Genomic DNA, 18,508 nt, shown 5'->3' with positions numbered 1-18,508 from the left:
TCAGAGGGCCAGCAGGCCACCCGTGGTAGGGCGAGCCATGAGGGGGTCAGGTGAGTGGACGCTGGAGGAGAAGCAGGCCTGGTGCAGGTCAGGGCTGCACTGCCCAGTGGGGCTCAGGAAGCAGAGTTCAGCAGGAGGACACCCCCTGGTCCCTCCTCCCCGGGGTGCTCAAACCAAAGAAAAATAGCTATTTAAAAAATAGGGAACTTGATGTAAGGCAGAAGCCAACACAGTATTGTGAAGCAATTTTCCTTCAATTAAAAAATTAAGAAGTTTGGGGAAAAAATAAAAATTACAAAAAAAAAAAAGGACTTCTTTGGTGGTCCTGTGGCTAAGACTCTTCATTTCCAATGCAGGGGGCCTGGGTTCAATCCCTAGTCAGGGAACTAGACTCTACATGCCACAACTAAGACCCGGTGCAGCCAAATAAACAAATAAATATTTTTTTTAAAAGAGCCATCTCCTAAAAAAACAAAAAGAGTGCATAAAGTGTCATTCCTGATATTCTATTTTAAACAGCCTAATTGAATGTGAGAGTTGGACTATAAAGAAGACTGAGCACCAAAGAATTGATGTTTTTGAACTGTGGCACTAGAGAAGACTCTTGAGAGTCCTTTGGACTGCAAGGAGATCAAACCAGTCAATCAGAAAGGAAATCAACCCTAAATATTCATTGGAAGGACTGATGCTGAAGCTGCAATACTTTGGCCAGGTGATGTGAAGAACCAACTCTTTAGAAAAGACCCTGATGCTGTGAAGGATTGAAGGCAGGAGGAGAAGAAGGTGACAGAGGATCAGATAGTTGGATGGCATCGCTGACATGAATTTGAACAAACTCGGGGAGACGGTGAAGGACAGGGAAGCCTGGTGTGCTGCGGTCCATGGAGTTGCAAAGTGTCAGACGACTGAACAACAATACAAAAATATACATTTTCAACACAAAAACAACTACAAAAACTAGATCAAAGCCATCAACCAAATAGACATAAACTCAGAACAAACACATGCCTAGAGCACCCCAGAGGTGACACTCGGCATCTCCCGAGCCTCCTGACGTCACGGTGTGACCTTTGGTCTCTGGAGCTCAGCCCAGACCACATGGGGCTTGGGCACTTACTTGATCATCTGTGGCACCGTGACCTTGGAGTTTTCCTCAAAGGCGTTCATCATCAGCCCGTTGCACCGGATGTTATCCACACACTGGAGTCAGAGAGAGGGCTCCCGGTCAGAGCCTCAGTCTCTGTGCTGAGACAGGCCTGGCAGGGGCTCTGCTCAGTGAGGGTTCACATGCCCCCGCCTGACACAGGGTCAAAGAGTACCATCGAGGCAAGGGCAGGGTCAACACAGAGCATCCTGTGGATTCTAGCCAGAAGTCAAGTCCCCAGCTCAGTGACCTTTTGGGACTTTACTTGACCTACTTGGGCCTCAGTCTCCCTATCTACAAAATGGGGATAATGATTCCTACACCCCCTCCCCTGGGGTGTTTGTGAAAGTGTCTCACTCTGGCCATTCTCGGGGTGACTTCTGAGGTCCAACGTCAAGGACAGGATCAGATCCACAGTGATCTGGGGTCTCTCTCACTGAAGGCCAACTCAGTGGGGCCTCCAGCCTCCTCTGTCCTCTGCCCACTGCAGGGCTAATGTGTAGGTTCCCAGGCCTCATACCAGAGATGTGAATGTAGTAAACTCAGGGGACCAACAGGGAACCCAGGAACCTGGGGTTCTCAAACCTGCTCTATGGATGTTCTGGATGCAAGGGGCCCCCACACCTACAGAGACCTAGGGGCCTTGGTGGAGTAAACAGCTAGCGGGGCTCAGCCTTGGATGGGGCTGTCCCTGTTGATACCTGCGTCTTTCCCATTAGGACCCTGCAGCTGCCCCTTCCTCCTAACAGTGCAGGTATGAAGGAAGGGACCACCTGCCCTCAGGGACAGGTGATATCACTCACCTGGCTGATGTCACTAGTCCATGCCGCCTTCTCCTGTCTGGACGAGGCCACGAGGATGACCGTGAAGGGTGGTGAATCCTTTGGCTCCACCCCGATCTTGAAATCCAAGTGGTCTACATCTTGGCCAGACCCTTTGGCTTCCAGTTGCAAAACACGGAGTTAGTAGGATGAGTGTGGGCCTTTTTTGAGTTAGAAAACAACTGCATCATGCCTGCCTCACCTGGTGGTGAAGGCACGCCATCGCTAGGGCATCAGGCCTCTTGCTAGCTTCAGAACTATATTTTTGTCTTTTCTGGATTCATGCCTTGGTGTATTTTTATTTTTTCCCAAGCTTCAAGCTTTTTATTTTGTATTGGAGTATAGCTGATGAACAATATTGTGGTAGTTTCAGGTGAATGGCAAAGGGACTCAGCCATCTATATACATATATCCATTCTCCCCCAAACTCCCCTTCCATCCAGGCTGCCACATAACATTGAGCAGAGTTCCCTGTGCTATATAGGAAGTCCTTGTTGGTTATTCATTTAAAATATAACAGTGTGTACATGACCTTCCCAAAGTCCCTAACAATCCTGTTCCTCCCAGAAACCATAAGTTCATATTCTAAGTCAGAACTCTTTTTTCTTTTTTAAGGTGAGGAATCCCCATTTCAAAGATGGTAAGACTGAGACCTGGAGTACAGAGTAGCTTCCAGCCACACAGGGACAGCTCTAATTCCATGTCGGAATAGCTTTTAGGATTCCCCAGTTGACTCTGCTCTCCTAACCCCAGTGAGGGTCTGAGGTCCCCAGGCAGGACTTCCATAAGACACCCCCACCCTCCTGGTGGGCAGGGGTTAAGCCAGGTCCTCCTGCTTTGCATCCTGGGCTTCCCTTGTGGCTCAGCTGGTAAATAATCTGTCTGCAAAGAGAGAGACCTGGGTTCCATCCCTGGGTTAGGAAGATCCCCTGGAGAAGGGAAGGGCTACCCACTCCAGTATTCTGGCCTGGAGAAATCTATGGACTGTATAGTCCATGGGGTCGCAAACAGTCGGACTCGACTGAGTGACTTTCACTTCACTTCACTTCCTGCTCTGCTAAGGTGATCCAGGGGCCAGGTGGAGAACCTTAGACCTTGAGCTGCTGGGCTGGACATTTATCTCAGCTGAGAGGTCCCCAAAGCCAAAGTAAATCCTGGGTAATTTTATTTCTGCTCTTAACCTGTAGGGCTCCTTGAACTCTCTTTATTTGGAAAGACTAAGATCACAGTTCAGGGACTCCTTCCAGTGTCTCCACATTCACTGGCCTGAGTGTTGCGGAGGGCCTGCTACAGCTCTGGGCTCTACTTGCCGGCTGTGTGACCCTGGGGTGGCAGGGGTGTCCTTCCTGCTCTGGGCTTCAGACGTCCTTCCACAAGTAGAGTGGGACGTGATGGCTCTGAGTTCTCCGACCCTTCCGGCGCTGACACTTGAGAACCTGAAGGTGCCTTGCTGGGGAGAGGGGTTCCCGCTCCGTGTGGTGACCCGGGGATGCGATGGTTTCGGCTGCTCGGAAGTGGGGTGTCTGCATGTCGAGTGGGGGTGCTTGGGGCTGTGTCTCTACCTTTCCTGGACTTGGAGGAAAAAGGGCTTGGGGACTGATAGTTCCACCGGGGTCTGGACCGGCTGTGGCCAAGACTGAAGACGATCATGCTGATAAGAGCCTCGGGTGAACTACTACAGGTTTATTCTTGCCTTGTGGGGGCTGCTTGGCTCTGCCCTGGGTAGAGGGTCATGAGGGGTGCAGAGCTCAGCTCCCTGGGGCTGACCAGGGCATGCGTGTGTGTATGTGAGTGTGTGGATGAGGCTCCCAGCTCCCAGCAAAACCTGAGCCCGAGACCAAGCTGGGACTAGAATCTGAGGTCCTAAAACACAGCCCCGCCCATGGAGTCCTGATCTAGAGAAGGGTGGAGATGGCCCATCCAGCCGGTGTACCCCCAGGGCAGGGATCCGGAGCCTGCTGGGGAGTCACGAAGCAGAAAGACGAGGAGCAACTTGGGTCCAATTGAGAGAGAGCAGTGACCCCACCCCTTAACCCCACATAACAGGCCCATCCCCCAACTCTAATTCCCTGGGAGACACAAATCTACAGACAGCCCCATGCCAAGGCTTTCCAGGCACTTGGCCACCCCCCTACCTGGCCCTTCTGGTGTGCTGAGGTCCCCCCTCACATGCTCCCTTCTCCCCGAGTCTTGTTTCCCGTCCTGGGTCCTGGTCCCTCCAGCCTCACTGTGGGGGATGGTCCCCTACGCTCCCTCCGGTGGGAGCACGTGTGTCCCTGCACACCCCACCTGTTTGCACTGGAGGACAGAGCTGGGTCTGGCACCTCCCTGGCATCTTCCTGGCTGTCCGGTGAGCAACGGTGCATGCAGCACATGGATGCATTAAGGAGGGGTGCTCTCTGACCTGCAGGACCCCCAAACCCAGCGACCCAAGGAGCTTGGAAGGAACCAGGAAGGGGGTGGAGGTGGTCACCCACTGGGCCAGGGAGCTCCTTCTCTAAAGACTCAGACTGGCCTCTCCAGATCCAGGACAATGACCCCCGAACTTCAGCATCCTCCTCTCCTCCCACAGCCTGGGTTCCACCTCTGGGGGTGAGAGTGTGTGATCTGTGTGAGGACACACTGGCCTGCAGGTGGCCTCGCACTCACCTTCTTCCTCCGTGCTCTCCGGCTCCTCCAGCAAGGTGCAGTCAATGAGGGATATGACTCCATTCTGAAAAAGAGCGGGGCCACCTTGAATCGGGGGTGGGGGCAGGGGGGGGGGGAGATGCTCTAGGTTCGGAGTTCCACAATGTCAGTACGAGGAGGGACTCTAAAAGCGATAGACACGCACTTATATGTGCACATCATAGCCAAGAGGGTATTCTGGTTTTTAAGTTGAAGAATTTTATCTTCATATAAGGAGCCCAGGGACTTCTCTGGTGGTCCATTGGTTAAGACTTCACCTTCTAATGCAGGGGGTATGGGTTCAGTCCCTGGTTGGAGAACTAAGATCCCATGTGTCTCTTGGCCAAAAAACCAAAACACAGGTGGTGCTAGTGGTAAATAACCCGCCTACCAGTGCAGGAGACGTAAGAGACACAGGTTCAAACCCTGGGTTGGGAAGATCCCCTGGAGAAGGAAATGGCAACCCACTCTATTATTCTTGCCTGGAGAATCCCCACGGACAGAGGAACCTGGCAGGCTACAGTCCATGGGGTCATAAACAGTTGGACATAACTGGTGACTTAGCATATGACAGAAGCAATACTGTCACAAATTCAGTAAAGATTTAAAAAATGGTCCACATAAAAAAAAATCTTAAAAGAAAATTAAATGTTAAAAAGAAGCCCAATGAAGTGGCTCAATTGGGACTAGCTCAGAGATGCCTCCCCTGGAGGAGGGTGAGGTTGGGCTGGGGATGGAGAGCTTGCACATCACTTCTTGTCTCACAGCAGCTCCGAGGCATCACCCGGTGGCCCCAAGTCTGCACAAGTCTGAAATCCCTCAGCCTAGGCTCACAAAGGTCCATCTAGTCAAAACTATGGTTTTTCCAGTAGTCATGCAGGGATGTGAGAGTTGGACATGAAGAAGGCTGAGCGCCAAAGAATTGATGCTTTCAAACTGTGGTGCTGGAGAAGACTCTTGAGAGTCCCTTGGACAGCAAGGAGATCAAACCAGTTAATCCTAAAGGAAATCAACTCTGACTATTCATTGGAAGGACAGATGCTGAAGCTGAAGTTCCAATATTTTGACACCTGATGCGAAGAGCCAACTCATAGGAAAAGACCCTGATGTTGGGAAAGACTGCGGGCAGGAGGAGAAGGGGGCAACAGAGGATGAGATGGTTAGATGGCATCACCCACTCAATAGACAGGAGTTTGGGCAGACTCCAGGAGATAGTGAAGGACAGGGAAGCCTGGTATGCTGCAGTCCATTAGTGTTGCAAAGAATTAGACATGACTTAGTGACTGAGTATGCACGCAAACTGGAGCTTAGTAAGGTCACCCACGGGTAAGTAGCAAGGCTAGAATTTGAGTAGTGCTCATATTCCATCTTTACCAGTATACTAAGAGACTTTTAAAACTCCAACAAATAAATAAACAACCCTCCAAACCAAAATAAGACAAAATGAACAAACACAAAGGCATGTGCTTTCAGACTGAAAAGCTGCCTTCAAGTCTCTGGTCCAAAGCACCCCTACTGACTCTCACCTTCTGGAAGAACCATTCCTCCAGCCTGGACAGAGATCTTCCCAAAAGAAACTCCAGAGCTAATAAATAATGAATGCTTTCCTCGACACACAGTTTGGTTGAAACTGGAGTATTCCATGTTTGTAAATTAATTTCCCCCTGTGCAGCCGACCAGCTAATTTGTCGACATGTTAACATAAGCAGTAGGTTCCCCGAAGCCACTGCTTGATCTATTAGCGCTGCAGGAGGCTACGGGCCAGGCGTCCAGGGTCTGGAAGAATGGTTTCCCTGATGTTCTGCTTTAATTAAGGGCTCCTTCTGGCCTCTCAAGGCCACAGCGTGTTCAGACTTGAAATCTGCTGAAGCGAGCCTTCATGGGGATGAACACAGTTTGGGGAGGCTGTCGCTACAGACGCAAGGGCATCACACCTCCCAGAGCAGGTCTATGGGCACCTCCCTGCATCTGTGCATGCCCCTGGTGAGGACAGCCACCCTTGTTTCAAAGCAGATGAGGAAGTGAGGTGTGGACCGGCGCGGGAAGTGTCCGGGCTCACACAGTGTGTGAGAAAGAGGTGGGATCAAATCCTGAGCTCTCAACAGTGGGATAAGCCATGTGCTGTGTTGGGGAGCAGTAGCTTCTGCCTGGGGTGCTGGGGGTGGGGTGAGTGCTCAAAGGCATCAGGAATGGGTGCTGTCTGATCTCCTTTTTGGTTGAAAATGAGAAAAAGGCTCTGGGTGCTGCTCTGCCTCAGCCAGATGTGACCATCCTCCACTGGCCCCTCACATATACACACGGGACTTTTAAGGGCTTATCTGGGGACTTTCCTGGTAGTCCAGTGGTAAAGAATCCTGCCTACCAATGCAGGAGACATGGGTTCAATCCCCAGTCCAGGAAGATCGTACATGCTTTGGAGCAACAAAGCCTGTGCACCCCAGCTACTAAGCCTGTGCTCTAGACCCCAGGAGTCGCAACTGCAGAGCCCATATGCTGCAGTTACTGAAGTCTGTGGGCCTGGAGTCTGTGCTCTGTAGCAAGAGAAGCCACTGCAATGAGAAGCCACTGCAATGAGAAGCCGAGGCACTGCAACCAGAGAGCAGCCCCCACTTGCCAAAACTAGAGAAAAGCCCGTTCTCAACAACAAAGACCCAGCACAGTCAAAAATAAATAAATTAAAAATAAAGAAATAAAAATTTAAGAAAGAGCTTCTCGGAACCCCCTGGCTCCTCTGTCCCGGCTCCCAGCTGTGGGGGCACCTTTGGGCCCCTTTGTACTCACTTTCCCATTTCCCATGACTTCTCCAGTAGAAAACCCATAAATGGTTCGCTCATTTCAAGCTTCCAGTTGGAGTAGTCAGTGTGTGTGTGTGTGTGTGTATGTGTGTGTACACTTGAGGGGTGTCTCTGACACCCCTGCCCACTGTCTGGGCCCTGGTCAGTGTTGGTCAGGACCCCCAGGTCACTGTGGTGTCCGACCTCCAGCCCCAGCAGCTCCCCAGCCCCGGCCTTACCTTAGTCAGGTGAAGCTTTCCGCCAGAGCCTCTGGTGCAGATGATCAGGTGCTTAGAAAACAGGAAGCACTGCCTCTCGCCCTCCTTCTTCAGGGACAGGGACCCCAGGCGCCCCCTGGTGATCTTGCCCTTCTCGGACATGGGCACCTGGATGAGGGAACCTGTGGACAGAGGAGAGACCCTGAGTCCATCTCCCAGGATGACCTGGGCCTCTAAGCCAGCTTTGAAGCTGCACGTGGGTGGCGATGCCGGTGGCCATGGCAGTGGGACCAGGCGACCCTGGCTCCTGGTAGCAGACAGGTGACTCAGACACCCCCTCCAGCCCTTCCCTGGGGCCGCATGGTGGGGTTTAGGGGGGCGGGGGATGATGAGAGAAGCTCCATGCCAGAACTTTAACCCACCCAACCAGGGCCAGGGCCTTAGAAAGCAAAAGAACGCTGAAGGACATGGCCCCTAGGGTGAGAATGCAGGACTAGGCTGGGGCCTGGAGGTGGCAGGAGACTGAAGAAGTGGGGAGCTGGCTGTGGCCCAGAGAGATTAGCAAGACACATTAAGTCCCTGCTGCCACATGTAGTCACTGTTGACATGGCCAACTGATAACAGTGTGTTCTGCTGCAGTCCAATGCCACCTCCTCGGGAAGCCCTCCCTGATTCTCCCTAGTCCTGCTCTGGGCCACCTCTCTGCGTCCTGCCCACATTCATCACTGCATGGACCCCCTTCCCTGTATCCTGAGCCCCTCTCCCCTGAACATTCAGCCCTGGAGGGAGGAGCAGGGTCTACTCTCTGGGCATCCCTGGAGATCTGAGCTGGACTGGCATGAATAGGGCAGGCATTCACGGAGGTAGTGAGACAGAATAAATGAGAAAGGGCTTATTGGGCTCCCTGTTTGATCTCCAGGTCCAGCCCAGCCCCTCAGTTTGGGCACAGCACAGCTCAGGGGAGCGGGTCACAGGCTAGGCTGGCTCTGGGCTCAGCAGGTCCCAGGGTGGACCCCAGGGAAGGACACAGGGGCTCAGAACAAACTCCCAGTAGAGGGGGTTCAGGCCAAGGGCAGTGGGGACCAGTGACAGCTGCTCAGGCCAGCCTTTCATGTAGTCAGAGACCTCCAGGACTAGATGGAAGGAAGGAAGGAAGGAAGGAAGGAAGGAAGGAAGGAAGGAAGGAAGGAAGGAAAGAAGGAAGGAAGGAAGGAAGGAAGGAAGGTAGGAAGGTGGAGGTCCATCCTGAGGCATCACCTCTGGGCATGAGAGGAGACACTGAATTTCCCACAGGCCGTCGAATCTGAATGAGCTGACCTTAAAGGCACTGTGGCTCTAACATCCCCAAGTTGGAAGTCAGTCCCTTGGGCTCCAGAGAGCTTCACCCACCCTTCTCACTAGGGCTGAGCCTCTCAGCAGTGTCCCCAAGGTCAGCTGAAGCCCAAGAGTGAGGGAACCGCACCCAGAACCACTGTGATCACGGCCTCCCCAAGAGGCCAAGGAGGCTGAGTACAGGACAGAGGGACTGACCCTTGTCAATGCCACCTTGGACACTGCAACTGCCCACGACTCAGGGGGTCAGTCAGAACCTGGCCTCATCCTCCACCCCGTATTCTCTCCCTCAAAGGACATGTCGATGTTTATGATGGTATACAGTAGACAAACCAAGGCCATCTGGGAAGAATTGTGTTTACATCTAGAGACAAGGAAACTGTGAAAACTGACAATATCAGCATCTATATGTATAGACACCGCCGTCTACATATAGCTGTCACATTTCCCCCGGCAGGCCCAGAATACGCCGCAGTCATGCCGGCAGGCTTTGGCACGCGGCAGCCGAGCCAACTGGTGGTGTCACTGAGTGTGGCCTGCCTCCTGCTGTGGGGGCCCACCTGGCTGGGGTTGGGTGGGGGACACAGGGTAGAGAGGCCATACCTTGTCTCACAAAGGTTTGGCTGGTGTCCAGAAGGATCTCGCAGCCTTCAATGATCATGCGTTCAATGGCCAGGTTTTTCCGGATGTTCTCGGTCTCACTGACTTCATCGTGCATTATCCTGTGAGGATGAAGAGTCAAAGACCAGCGGCCCCCACCTCCCAGGGAGGATGCAATGCCGGGTCTCTGGCTGGACCTGGGGAGAGAGCCTGGATTCTCAGGTAGAACCTGTGGTCACCAAAGGTGAGAGAGCCTACACGCACAGAGAGCCCACTGTGTGCGTGCACTTTACAGGCGCGGGCTCCTGTAAGTCTCCAACAGCTCTGGGAGGCTGAGAAGATGGTCTGACCCACATGGAGGCGAGAAAGCAGAGCTGGGAGGAAGATGGGCGTGTAGAAGACATTCTTTGTTCATTACCTGCCTCTTACCCCACCACCGGCCTCATTTCCATCCAGAAAACAAACCAAGCTCACTTCTGCCTCGGGGAAATGTGTTTGTTTCTCCCCTCTGCATGTTCTTTTAAAAAGACTAATTAGAATTTGAAATCGGAGTACAGTCGCTTTAGCTATATAATAATCTGAATCAGCTATTTGTTGTTGTTCAGTCGCTCAGTTGTATGTGACTCTTTGTGACCCCATGGACTGCAGAACACCAGGCTTCCCTGTTCTCCTCTATCTCCCAGAGTTTGCTCAAACTCATGTTCATCGAGTTGATGATGCCTTCCAACTGTCTCATCCTCTGTTGCCCCCCCCCTTCTCCTGCCCTCAATCTTTTCAGCATCAGGGTCTTTTCCAATGAGTCATGCCAAATATAAGGGGAAAATGTGGAAACAGTGACAGACTATTTTCTTGGGCTCCAAAATCACTGGAGACAGTGACTGCAGCCATGAAATTAAGACACTTGCTCCTTGTAAGGAAAGCTATGGCCAACCTAAACAGTGTATAAAAAAGCAAAGACATCACTTTGCTGACAAAGGTCTGTATAGTCAAAGCTATGGTTTTTCCAGTAGTAACATTCAGTTGAATCAGCTATACACACATATATATGTCCCTTCCCTCTAGATCCTTCCTCCCACTGCCCCAACCCACCCTCTAGATTACCACAGAGCACTGAGCTAAGCTCCATGTGCTATTCAGCAGCTTCCCACTAGCTATTTTACATGTGCTAGTGTGTATATGTCAATGCTACTATCTCAATTTGTCACACCTCCTTCTCCCTCCTTGCACACTCTTTATATGGTTGTTTCCTTAATGTTTGGGCTCCAGAATGACTTATTTTTGGAGCACCTGGAAATCCAGCTGGCTCAAGGAAAGACTGACTGCAGTTTATTTCTATAGGCTCCAGCACAACTAGGAGGTTTAAGCAAGACACAGTTTGCCCCTTCATCTAAGAACACTTGCAAATTTCTGTTCTGGTTCTGACTGCTGCAACACTGCTCCTCTCCATGAGGTGGCAGTACATAACTGCTTTTTAAAATAGCATTGGTGGGAAAAGGTAGGAGTGACTTAACAACTTTGCTAAGACCGTCCATGTGTTTCCAGAAGTCTTAGGAAAGTAGTGAATATATATATATTTTTGGAAGGAGGTCTGGAAAAGTACCCCACCTACTCTAAGGAAAGCACAAAGTCTCCTCTTTGTTGATGCCTGAAATTCCACAAGTAAGACCACTCAGAGAGCTGACGAATATTCAGTGGTTAACAGAGTTCTCTTGTAGACATGATCCAATTCAAACCCTGTAACAATGAGAGATGACATGGGTGGAGCTGGAGCTGTGAACAGGGGAATCAGCGTGATTGATGCTGAACGCATTACTCAACCCCTCGAATACTTAGCTTCCCATCTGTAACTGTTGGGGTGAGGATGGAAAATAATGCATTGCATGGGCTGACCTCATGCAATGACAGGTGCTTAAATAAAAGGTGGTGACCACTGCCCAGGGCTGCGAAAATGTTATTGTTAAAAAAAGGTGATACACGATAACTTGTCATTTTTGCAGGCTATCAGACTGGGGCATTGAGATGAGGTCTCTGCCTTAGAAGCTTTGGTTTTCTATTCACCCCACCCCCACCTTCCCAGCAATGCTCTTCTCTTTCCAGGCCTTAGCCTTCTTCAGGAAAACACATGGGCATGGGCCAGGGAGGGACCTTTCAGGTAGTTCTGTGGATGGAAGTAGCCATCCTTCCTCCAGCCTCCAAAAGTACTTCACTTTTGGTAGCAGCCCAAGGCAATCAGACTCTCTTGCAGAGAGTGAGAGATTGGTTGAAGAGGCTAGAGGTGCTCAAAATGAGGGGGTGGACTCCCTGGCGGTCCCATGGCTGAAATTTCACAATCCAATGCAGGAGTAGCAGGTTTGATCCCTGGTCAGGGAGCTAAGGTCCCAGGTGCTGTAAGACTCAGCATAAAAAACCCAAACATAAAACAGAAGCAAGGTGTAACAAACTCAATAAAGACTTAAAAAAATGGTCCACATAAAAAAAAAAAAATCTTTGTTGTTTAGTTGCCAAGTTGTGTCTGACTCTTTAGGACCCTGTGAACTATAGCCAGCCAGCATCCTGTGTCCATGACATTCTCCAGGCAAGAATACTGGAGTGGGTTGTCATTTTTTTCCTCCAAGGGGTCTTCCGGACCCCGGGATTGAACTCAGGTCTCCTATGTCTCTGGCCCTGGCAGGTGGGCTCTTTACCCCTGAGCCATCTGGGGATGGCTGTTAGACGTGTGTAAACTGCAGTGGCTCAGGGTAAACGGCAGACCCAGGCTGCAGTCTGCGATGGGGGAGCCTAGGTTAGGGAAGCTGGGGGACTCTGGGAAGGCGGCCTGGAATTTCCAGGGCCTGAGGCTCCTGGGGAACTGGAAGTGATGACCTGGGTTATCCTGGAGCCTAGGAGTGAGGGGTTCAGGAGAGGAAGTGGGACAAAGGCCCCCAGAGGTGAGGGGTGCAGGGCTCTGAGGCTGGCCAGGGAGGGGCTGGTTATCTTCTGGCTTCTAGTCAGCTGCAGCTTTCCTCAGGCCCCAGGGAAGGTTGGAAGAGGATGAAAGGGCTGCTGTCACATGGGAAAACCCTCTTCTGTGCTGCTCAGGCTGGGCTCAGGACCAGGTGTAGGTGATGGGCGGGGGGACAAAGGAAGAGCAGTCTGTACACCCAGCACCAGGGGGGAGAGGGGACCGGGGTCTTGGGCAAAGTTCCCTGGCACCCACGTGCCTCCTGTACCCCCTGCCTGCACTGGGACAGGGCATCCCGCAGGGTCCAGGAACTCACGGGGGGTGGGCGGGTCCACATCTTCTCCCCGGGAAGAGTACACTGTACTGACTCCCTGGGGCCTGAGAGAACTGGGGTCCACACCCCACAATGGTTCTGTTAGTCTGCAGTCACACCCTGTTTACACCTTCTCCCGAATTCTTCACTGTGAGGTCTGTGCCCTGCCCCAGGCCATACTGGTCCTCCCTCTGCCCAGCTGCCCAACAAGTTCCACTCGTTGAACTCGGGAAGCTGTTGAGGGCTCTGGGTGGTGGGCGGGGCTCCAGTAGGGCTGGTGGCTGAGCCCCACACCGTGCAGACCCATCCATCTCTGACCATAAGGCCCCTCCTCACCTCTTGGCCTCCGCTGGTGGACGCCCCAGGGCTCAACCTTTGGTTCATACCTCATTCCTGCTTAAACTCACTCCCTTGGTGATCTCATCAATCTTGTGACTTTTTAAAAAAAGTTCTGGCTGCACCATGTGGTATGTGGGATCTTAGTTCCCTGACTAGGGATCAAACCCACACCTCCTACAGTGGAAGTGCAGAGTCTTAATCTCTGGACCGGCAGGGAAGTCCCAGCTGGTGACTTTAAATACCATGTCTGAGCTGATGACCTGTTCTCTCCTCCCTAAACTCCAGAGTCAAACACCGACTCTCCCTCCTTGTCATCTCCACTGCTGTCGTCCATCTCAGGCCCAACACACCCCCAAAGAGAGCTCCCATGAAGCGAAGAAGACCCCTTCAAACCTGCCCCTCCAGCGGTTTCTACACCTTGCATCGTGGCGGTGCCATCCTTGAGGCTGCTCAGGCTCAGACTCCCTTTCGACTCCTATGTTTTCTCTGTCCTCTTACCTCATCCATCAGAAACTCTGGTGGGTTCCATTTTCAGGAAACACTGGAGTCTGAAGCTCCTCCCCTCCATGCCGCCCCCGCCCCCACAGATGGGGAACCCCCCTCCCCACCACCTGGGTGTGGCAGCCCTCCTCCCTGGTCCCTCTGCTCCTGCCTGGGCAGAGACTGTGCTCCAGGGACTGAGGGAGAGCAGGGGAGGCCCTGACTATGGGGCTTCGGCCTCTGACAATGGCCCACCCATGGCCTGTCCACTCATGGACACTGCCTACTGCTGAACAGAGCCTGGGATACATGAGGGCCCAACACTCGGGACCCCATGGAGCTCCTAAAGCCACAAGCATTGACACATTGATGCTGGAGAACCGAGGAAATGGGCAGAGAGTGTCTGCGAGTCCTGGAGATGGGCCCAGTGACCACCCAGGCCCTTGCTGGGCCCCACCTATGCCAGGGACAGCAAGCCACCCATCCCATCTTGCCGGTGCCCACCTGGACTGGAGCTGTAAACCCCTCAGACTGCTCGTGGGGATTCTGCCTCCAGGTGGGACAGGCTATGGGTCCCCATCCCTTGCAATCTTAACCAGAAACATGAGTTTTGGCCATTTGGGCTCAGCGAACTCCCAGTGGGGGCACCCTCAAGCCTGGGCCTGCCCCGTGATGTGGGGACCTGGATTCCCTGGTGTGGGGACCCGCTGCTGGGCTTACCTGGACAGCTCTTCCAGTTTGGACTTGGCATAGTCCAGGCTGTTGCGCTCCACGTGCTCATGAGGGGTGTGTGCCAGGAGCTCGTGTAGCGTCAGGATGTATCTGGGGATCTGCGGGGGCGGGGAGGTGAGGCAGGAGAGAGGTGGCGATGAAATGATACAGGGGAGAGACAGAGCCCGGGAAGGGATTGGGGGCGCAGAGACAAGGGTTCTTAGCACCAAGGACCCCCATTGCACTTCCAATCTCAGACTCTCCCGATCTCAGATTGGAGCCAGGGTCTTGGGTGGGATGAGCCCCTCCACCCCCACCCCTGCCCTGCCCCACAGGCCTGGCTCTCTGCTGGTCGCACCCCTCCTGGCCCCACCACCCAGCCACCCATGTGCGCATGCGCCCTGGCAGGGCGGCAGGTGGGGCGGCACACCTGGAACATGGGGTAGGTGAGGAAGGTCTCCAGCGTCCTCTCCTCGCAGTCGGGCTTGGCCTCATAGTGCTTGAGTAGCTTGTCGAAGTCACGGTTCTGCTTGCAGTGCGCCAGGATCTGCAGGCTGTACTGGTGGTTGCGCACGAACTCCTGGTAGATGTTGAGCATGGGCAGCAGGATGTCGAACAGGTCGGCTGCAAGGAGGCGGGGCTCAGCGGGCAGCGGGGGCGCCCTAGGTGTGGGGTGAGGGGCCGATGCCCTCCCCCAGGCCCTCGGCTTCCCCAGCCCTGCCCAGAGAAAACCCTGCCTTCGGAGCTGACCCTGGCCCCACTGCCCTCTCCTAGGAGAGACAGGGAGGCCCCAGGCACCGGGATCAATCACATCAGAACCAGACGGTTTTGAGATGGAGCCCTATCTAGTCTGACACCTAGAGGGCCAGGGAAAGCAGGTGTGGAGGGTGCTGTGGGGTGGCCCCTGGGCCCCTTTTAGGACACAGGTGCTTCTCCCCTGGCTGTCAGCTGGGTCCTCCCTGCGTGGGAACTGCTCTCTGCTGAAGGAAGCTGCCCTGCACAAGCTGGGCCCATGACAGTCCAGGAGGGGGGTGTGAAGGCCGGCCCCTGCCTCGATGACCAGCCCCTTGGGCCAGTCAGTGCCCCTCTCTGAGGGGCCACCTGGGTCTCAGAGTGCCTGTGGGGTTGCCCCTGGCCTCTGTCGTAATTACATCACCCCAGTGCCCTCCTCCCTCCAGGGGGCTTCCCTCCCAGAGTGTCCCATCTGTGACTGGGACCTGTCAGAGGCCACAAGGTGAGTCAGCAGCTGGCTTGGAACCAGGTTTCCTGACTCCTTGGTTCCAGGGCTTTCCACCCCACGACATGCTTTCCTGAGTCTCTGTTCCCTCACATGTGGGTCCCCTGTCCCCCTCCCAGCTCTGCAGCCCCTGCTGGCCCGTCAGTCTCAACCTCCTGGGTGTCTAGCATCCTGTCCTTCCAGCTCTTGAAAGCCCAGACCTGCCCTTCAACACTTGATGGGATGGGATGGAGCCTTTAAAACAGAAGTCCCCCCACCTCCAGGCCAGTACCTCCTGTCAGATCAACAGCAGCGTTAGATTAGAAATAAAGTGCACAATAAATGTACTATGCTTGAAACATCTTGAAACCATCCCCCTAACCCTGGTCCGTGGAAAAACTGTCTTCTATGAAATCAGTCCCTGGTACCCAAAAGGTTGGGGACCATTGTTCTAAAACATCTGCTTACTAACCCCGTTAAAGAGCAAGACCATGCGGCTAGTGATGATTATACTAAGTGAAGTAAGTCAAACAGAGAAAGACAAACTCCATATGATATCACTTATATGTGGAATCTAAATATGACACAAACTCTACAAAACAGAAACAGACTCACAGACTTAGGGAACAGATTTGTGGTTGCCAAGAGGGAGGGGGATGGGGGATGGATGGAGTGGGAGCTTGGGTTTAGCATTTGTAAGTTTTTACATATAGAACGGATAAATGAGAAGGTCCTACTGTATAGCACAGGGCTTCCCTGGTGGCTCAGTGGTAAACAAGCTGCCTGCTATGGCAGGAGACATAGGAGACGCAGGTTTGATCCCTGAGTAGGGAAGATCCCCTGGAGGAGGAAATGGCTACCCACTCCAGTATTCTTCTTGGGAAAATCCCACAGACAGAGGAGCCTGGAGGGCTACAGTCCACGGGGTTGCAAAGAGTTGGACATGACTGAGCACGCACACATCCAGTGTATAGCACCAGGAACTATATTCAATAACTCGTAATAACCATAATGGAAAAGAATATTACAAAAAGAACATATATAGATATAAATGAATCACTTTGCTGTACAGCTGAAATGAACACAACATTGTAAGTTAACTATACTTCAATAAAAGGAAAAAATTTCCTTGTAACAAACTCTTAAGTGGGAGCTCTCACGCAAGGCATCCACCTACCCAATGGATCACCTTATCAATCCTATGAGGACAGAAAGTACAGCCTTTTTCTTCTTTCTAGTGTATGTGTGTGTGTGTTTGCTTAGTCGTTAAGTCGTGTCCAACTCTTTGTGACCCTATGGGCTGTAGCCTGCCAGGCTCCTCTGTCCATGGAGTTTTTTAGGCAAGAATATAGGAGCAGGTTGCTATTTCCTCTTCCAGGGGATCTTCCTGACCCAAGGATCAAATCACGGCTCTTATGTCTCCTGCATTGGCAGGCCTGTTCTTTACCACTGAGTCACCGGCTTCTTCTTTTGATCTTGGATAAAACAGGTCTCTTTGACCTGAGAAAAACAGAAATAGCGCTCACTCCCCGTGGAAGTCTCCTGGCCTGTGGGCAGGGGAGCCTCTCCTCTCTTAGCAGTTCCTTCACCTTCCTGAGCCTTTTCCCTTGACTTCACAGCAGAAGTGACACAACACTCACCTTTTCCTGTTGAATTAGGTGGAAAGAAGATGCTACCCAGGGTGGGAGAGACAAGAAGCGAGAGGTACCCCTATACATCACCCTCAGGAGTGAGGACTTGGAGAGAAATGTGATGGTCGGTACAGAGCGGGGAGTCCACCCCGCTTGTTTCAGCCATTCAGCCTCTGGACACCTATCTCAGGGAACTTCTCTCTAATATGGAGACCACCTCATGTGTAGACATTATTGTTTCTAGTAACAGCAAAAAGGCAATACATCTTTAAGAGCTAAGAAGGGGGAGACGTCTACATAGATGGTGGCAGATTCACAGGGCCCTGGAGCACTACACAGTCATCAAAAAGTGTGCTTTAGCTTGAGAAAACGCTTATGCAATAATGTTAAGTAAAAAAAAAAACCCACAGTAAGATTCAAATTCTATATTCAGTGTGTTTGCAATTATGTAAAATGGGAAAAAAAAACACACCAAGATCTATGCATAGAAAAAAAAATTGGAAGGAAACAAACCCAAGTGTTTACAGTAGTTATCTTTGGGAAGCAGAACTATGGCTGATATTTTTAACCATTTCCTACTTTTCTGGATTCTCGAATTTTCTCAAATGGGTACATATATTTTATTTTTAAAAGGGAAAAACAGATAAACTAAAAATATATCACTTCCTCCCAGAAATGTAGCTTTTGCCAATTTGTCTTTCCTCCTCTGAGCCCTCTGAGGGTTCCTGGGAGTTTTTAAAGGGCCCTTCTGGTACATTCTGCAAGGACAAAAGTGTTACCAGCTGGGGGTGGGGGGGGGGGAGGGGGTGGCCACTGTAGATGGACTTCCCAGGTTGGGGTGGGGACGAAGGGGCAGAGGACCCTTGCCAAGGCTGCTACTCACCCAGGACCAGCGTGGGCCAGCTGGAGATGCGGGCCTTCAGGCCTTGGTAAAAGATCTGGTGCAAAAACATGATGGTCTCACTGCAAGAAAAACCACAGGGTAAGCTCAGGCCAGGACGTCCTGTCCCTCCAAGTGTCCCCTCCCGCAAGTTAAGGAAATCTTCTCAGGTGATACTTAACCTGAAAACCAGTTCAGTGGGGTGGACTATGTAATTTGTGGGGCCTAATGCAAAACAAATAAGCGAGCCCCTTGTTAACAAAATGGTTAAGAATTTCAGGATGGGGCTTCCCTGGTGGTTAAGAATTCACCTTGCAACACAAGGGACACTGGCTGGACCCCAGGTCGGGGAAGATCCCACATGCCACGGAGCAACTAAGCCCGTGCACCGCGACTACTGAGTCTGTGCTCTAGAGCCCGTGAGTCGCAGCTACTGAAGCC

At 52.3% G+C, this 18,508-nt stretch overlaps 1 protein-coding gene across 1 annotated transcript in view; it reads right to left on the bottom strand.

The window, feature by feature from the left end:
- Positions 1-18,508, bottom strand: part of RASGRF1 (Ras protein specific guanine nucleotide releasing factor 1) — a 103,030-nt gene that overhangs the window by 38,280 nt on the left and 46,242 nt on the right. The window contains exons 6-13 of the mRNA XM_070478259.1: positions 18,071-18,150; positions 14,771-14,964; positions 14,350-14,459; positions 9,560-9,678; positions 7,646-7,806; positions 4,615-4,678; positions 1,948-2,084; positions 1,118-1,200 (exon numbers count right to left, since the gene is read on the bottom strand). Coding sequence (XP_070334360.1) covers positions 1,118-1,200; positions 1,948-2,084; positions 4,615-4,678; positions 7,646-7,806; positions 9,560-9,678; positions 14,350-14,459; positions 14,771-14,964; positions 18,071-18,150 — 948 coding nt within the window. The remainder of the gene's footprint in view (positions 1-1,117; positions 1,201-1,947; positions 2,085-4,614; positions 4,679-7,645; positions 7,807-9,559; positions 9,679-14,349; positions 14,460-14,770; positions 14,965-18,070; positions 18,151-18,508) is intronic.

Source organism: Odocoileus virginianus, chromosome 16, assembly GCF_023699985.2.
Source record: "Odocoileus virginianus isolate 20LAN1187 ecotype Illinois chromosome 16, Ovbor_1.2, whole genome shotgun sequence".
Taxonomy (NCBI): Eukaryota; Metazoa; Chordata; class Mammalia; order Artiodactyla; family Cervidae; genus Odocoileus; species Odocoileus virginianus.
Note: the sequence above shows the minus strand (reverse complement) of the source record. Positions and strands in the feature narration are given on the sequence as shown.